The sequence below is a fragment of the Nanorana parkeri genome, unplaced genomic scaffold (assembly GCF_000935625.1).
Source record: "Nanorana parkeri isolate BGI_ZX_2015 unplaced genomic scaffold, ASM93562v1 scaffold1915, whole genome shotgun sequence".
NCBI classification, from domain to species: Eukaryota; Metazoa; Chordata; class Amphibia; order Anura; family Dicroglossidae; genus Nanorana; species Nanorana parkeri.
The window spans coordinates 113,483-118,911 of NW_017308183.1; the positions used below are offsets into that span (position 1 = coordinate 113,483).

At 42.4% G+C, this 5,429-nt stretch overlaps 1 protein-coding gene across 1 annotated transcript in view; it reads right to left on the reverse strand.

The window, feature by feature from the left end:
• CNOT3 (CCR4-NOT transcription complex subunit 3) overlaps positions 1 to 5,429 on the reverse strand; it is a gene marked incomplete at its 5' end in the record, with an annotated part of 216,828 nt that overhangs the window by 65,122 nt on the left and 146,277 nt on the right. Inside the window, one exon of the mRNA XM_018572047.1 lies at positions 1,574 to 1,754. Coding sequence (XP_018427549.1) covers positions 1,574 to 1,754 — 181 coding nt within the window. The remainder of the gene's footprint in view (positions 1 to 1,573; positions 1,755 to 5,429) is intronic.

Sequence of the window (5,429 nt, forward strand, 5' to 3'; positions counted from 1 at the left end):
AAAACAAGCCCTATGAAAAAAAAAAAGCATTTAACCCTTGACGTGTGGGAAGACTGGAGGGGGGGGCTGCAAAGGTAGGTGAAGAAGCTTGAATGAAAGGCTGACAACACTGCTGTGAATTGCAAAGTAGTGGTTTTAACACTGTCAGCCTGTAACAGAAGATGCTGTTACAGGCAGCATCTCTAGGTACGAAACTTTGCAACAAATTCACATAAAATGGTTTTGGTACAAGTTGCCCTTTAACCTTTTCTTTGCCACCAACATAAGGCTTGCTGCGGACCAAAAAGGTTCCCAGCTGGCCAGCTCAGTATGCCTTACGTTGGCTTCATTCATCCCTCTGCTGTAAGCTTATGGTCACTATAGCAACAGAATGATCTCTCTGACTCTTTTGTGTAAATTATTAGCTGTGTAAATAAACAGCTATTCATTCACAATCAGCCCTAACCCCTCCTTCCGCCTGCAGGAAGGAGGGAGCAGCAGTGACAGGTAGGAAGGGGGCAGAGCGGTTCAGGATGCCAAGCAGAGGATCAGCTAATTTGTGAAATACTTGTCGGTCCTTCCCTTCACTGAACACACATTGGAGTGATCAGTACTGATCACTCCAGTGTTAATTCATAAACTGAGGAGAGTAAATCTTCACTATCTTGGACAGGAAGAGCTCAGTACAGAGGCTTCCAGTCTATTCATATGTGGGGAGTTTGTGAATTAACAGAAAGCCTCTGTACTGAGTGCTTCCTGTTCACTGAGTGCTGGGGCTGCAGAGAGGGAGAATGAAGACCTCAATCTCTTATTTTATCACAAAAGGGAAATATGAAGCCCCTGATATTTCCCCAAAGTCCTCCTAATTGTAATGTAAAAAAAGGAAATAAAAAATAAAACAAAATAGTTAGGACCCCCCCCAACTTATATGTGCAACACTGTTCACTATATTCAGGTGTGTTTTATGCACATGCACTGTTACAAAACACCGCTGATTTTTAAAATTCTTTTTAAATTAAAACCGTGTGTCGCAGCGCATGGCAAAGTGTTGTGACACTTTTGTGCATTGTAATATTCTGCACTGCGATAAAATGTATGGCTGCATCATTTTATCCCAACCCGCCCCAATGCAGTGCACAAGCAGCACTGCAGATCAGGCATTACCACAACACAAAAGTGTGAGGCCAAGCTCAGATTTTTTGCAATAAGTTGCTTATTTACGGTTTTGCGTTCCTTCGTTTTTTGTACTGTTTCGCAAAAAGATGCAAACTAAAATGTACAAATATTTGTTATTAACTCAGTACAGCTATCTTTTAGATTTAATAGGAATTGTGTCAATAGTTTTTTTCTGTGTGTGCTAATAATGACTTAGTGGGGGGAATTTATCAAAACTGGAGCAGACAGAATCTGGAGCAGCTGCCCATAGTAACCAGCTTCTCTCTTTAGTTTGTTTACTTATGCTTTCAAAAGAAAAGATAGAAGCTGATCCAGATTCTTTCTGCTCCAGTTTTTATAAAATACCCTTAAGAATTTTAGTAAGTATAAAAAAAAAAAAAAAAGACAAATTTCACATAAGTATTGCAGGTTTTTTCACCTTTATCTCCGACGTAGAACTAAACTGAGGTGGGCCGTTAAGAAGTGGCTGATTGGGTTTAGGGTCACTGAAGATTGGTGATGGAGAACTTGGAGAGTTTACACTTAAGGGTAATAGTAAACTTGATCCAGTGCTGGTGCAGCTGTTGTTGCTGGATGGCTGAGAGACGTTTGTCTCTTTCCTAGAAGAAATTAAACCTCAAATAATAACTTTCATAATATTACACAGAACAGTAGCATGCAGCTAACTATAATCCGCTTTTACTAGTTTAGGGCAGTTAGACAATCTCAACAAATGATACATGTGACAGTACTTTGCACTAAATCACAAATACAATTCCATTTCTATTTATCACAGCAAACACTTGGCAATCCTTTCCCAAATCCTAAATATTAAGCACAATTTTACTGCGTTAACACTGAAGAAATGAAAAAGAAAAAAAAAACAATTAAAAAGGACAAAATTATGTTTACCCTTTTATGGTCAGAATTCTGCTAAGGTAACTTTGCTCTCTGCTTCTACTACCATGTACCAAAAAGCTTAGGTAGATTTCAATGAATTTAAGCTAACAGCAGAAATTAGGATGGAAACCAATTGCTATTACAAAGAACATTTAATAAACATTGACCTGTCAGACCATCCCTCTCTGGGATTCAAGAGTTGGAAACAGAAGAACTAGCTCCTGGATTCTCTATAAGATGAACCAAAGTTCAAGTGAGACATTCCTGACATGATAACAGATGACACAAGAGATAAAATACTGCCTGAGTAAAAGGGCAACTACTACTTTGTTTTAAAAACCACACCTTTAGAAATGTTTAGTAATGACAATCTACCAACATATACTTCAGGGGTCTCAAACTCAATTCACTGGGGGGCCACTTAAAAAAAAAATTTCACCCATGGGGGCCGCTTGCCAAATTGCATATCTTAAAATAAAATTTAACTATATCCTGTTTGGTACTACGGACCCCAATATACTAGGGATGCACCGATACCGATACTAGTATTGGTATCGGTGCCGAGTATTTGGGCGAGTACGAGTACTCGCCCAAACGCTCCGATGCCTAGCCCGACACTTCCCTGTATCAGGAAGCCGGGCAGCGCGTCATTACACGCTGCCCGGCATCCTGATTGGCCGGGAAGCCGGCTCCATGCTCCCTTTTCACTAGTGACGGGAAGCTGGCCAATCGGGAAGCCGGGTGGCGAGAATTTACATGCTGCCCGGCTTCCTGACTAATCAGGAAGCCAGGTGGCGAGTCATTACACGCCGCCTGGCTTCCTGAATGTGACTTCCAGTACTCGGTATTCGGCAAGTACCGAAAAAAATATAGTTACTCGATACCGAAATACCAGTATCGGTGCATCCCTACAATATACACACAATCAGGTCCCATTCACATCTGTAGGATTAGGTGCGATTAGGGATTTCTGTGTCAGAAACTTGTGTTTTCCTGCAGAAGGAATCCCTAATCTGTCGTTTAAAAGCGGCAGCTGTCACCTATTCAAGTTAATGATTAGGTGACAGCAGTTGCATGTAAACACCTGCACACCGCATGTAACGGTATGTGATATTATTACATGTGGTTAGAAAACACTCTCCCTGAATGCACAATCATTGCGTCCAAGGAGAGTGATTGATTCCTAACCGAATGTAATCATATCGCGTATCATTACATGCAGTGGGCAGGCGTTTACATGCAACTGCTGTCTCCTGATTATTAACTTGAATAGGTGACAGCTGCCGCTTTTAGAACACCAGATTAGGGATTCCTGCTGCAGGAAACGCATGTTCCTGATGCAGAAATCCCTAATTGCACCTAAAGATACAGGTGTGAATGGAGACTAGTACACTTCTACTCCCCTCCCCCCACACACATAAAAAAAATACTACCCTTGTACATATAAAATAATACACCCCCCCTTACACATCAAAAAATAATACTGTGATGTTGGGGAGCTCACAGAGCACTCGCACAGCGTTTTTCCATGAACGAAAAGTATTTATTGGTATTTCAACAGCAGATACTCAAGGAAGCTCAACATACAATAGCTTGTCTTCAGCAGAATATATATATTGGCTCACCAATCACCAAGTTGTTCCATACACTAACTGTGTCCCAGTCTTTTAATAGTTTCTCTTGCAGCAGTGCTGCTTTGGCCTCAATCTTCAGGGCCACTGTCCGATTCCCCCAGACAACCTCAATCACGTGCCAATCCTCACCATAGGCTTCACAAACCTGCTGCACTGGCCTCCACACTGACTCCTGGGTGGAGTTCTCCTGTCTCCAAGGTGGGCCCTGAACACATCCCAGCACACTCTTCATGAGGGATGTGCACAGGTGCACAATTAGGTGTTGGTTACTACCAAAGCATGGACCCAGGAATGGAGATTTCCTCCCACCCAGAGTTCTAAGAAATCTCCTGGCTCCAGGATCCCAACTGTGATCCAGAAAACCCGGAAAGGACTGAAAAAGCAGTTCTTTCCTGGTACAAGTCATGTCTTCCTGGTCCAACTCAGCCCCTCTGGCTGAGAACCCTGGGTGACTTTGAGGCCACCCAACACCGTGGTATTGCCACGCAATGGCACAATATGTACATTTATTTTATTGGCTACACTAAGTTAATATTGTAGTCACTGGAATGAGTTTACATTTTTACACACTGTACACACATAACTGCAAGTATTTACAATGCCATTACATGCATTTTTCACGCTGAATCTTTCTGCCAGATTTTGCCAGCAACATTCAGGGTTAAAATGAGTATTTAATTAGGCCAGTGCCCCTGTGCATGAGAAATTAGAAACCCCATTTAAAACATTGAACTACATCAAAAAATTATTTGGGTTTTATTCTTTTTTAAGAATTGAGATAAAAATTATTTTGAGTATCTTTTTCTTGGTACATGCTATGTACTGAGAATATGTGATTACATCCGTGGATACCAATTTCTTTTTCATCTTCGGGAAATCCTCTAATTCTCTATGGTGGAATTGTATCACCCTCTGTTGTAAATTTTCTGCACTACAACAAACTAAAGTGTATCTAAACCCATTTAATATATTGCAGCTTGCCAATTCTTAGATGTGCTGGCTGCATTCATTCTTTTTTTTAAGACTTTTTCCCCCTTTATTTTCACCTGGTTATCCGGTCAGTAATGCCATATTTTTAATGTCCTTTACCAGGTCAACAAAAGTGTCAGCTAGAAGGTTGGGCCAAACCATTTAACACTGACAGGGGTGCCTACAATGATCAGCTTTTATTCATTATTTAAAACTAGGGATGCACCGATACCGAAACTAGTATCAGTGCCGATACCGAGTATTTTGGTGAGTGCTCGTACTCGCTTAAATGCTTCTATACCCTCACCCGATACCGAAATCGGTGCCATAGGGGAACATTGAGCCAGCTTTCCGGGCAATCAGGAAGCCGGGAGGCGAGTAATGACCCGGCTTCCTGATTAGCCGGGACGCCGACTCCATGCTGATTGGCTGGGAAGCTGGCTTCCCGGCCAATCGGCATCGAGCAGACCGAACAGCCTGCTTCTTGCTGATTGGCTGGGAAGTGGGCTTTTCAGTCAATCAACATGGAGTCTGCTTCCCCAGCAAATCAGGGAGGTAGGTAGGTCATTACTTCCCGCCTGGCTCCCTGATTGGCCAGGAAGCCGCCTCGAAACATATATATATAAAATGTTATAATTCCCAGCACCCCCACAACACAACAAAATCCACAGTCTTCATATTCCACTAATTAATCCTTTCGGCCAGCGTTCAGCGAAGACGCCGGCCGAAAGGAATCCGAGCCGCCACAGAAGCAGCTATGCGGTCTGCATCCGACAGAGATGCAGACCGTGT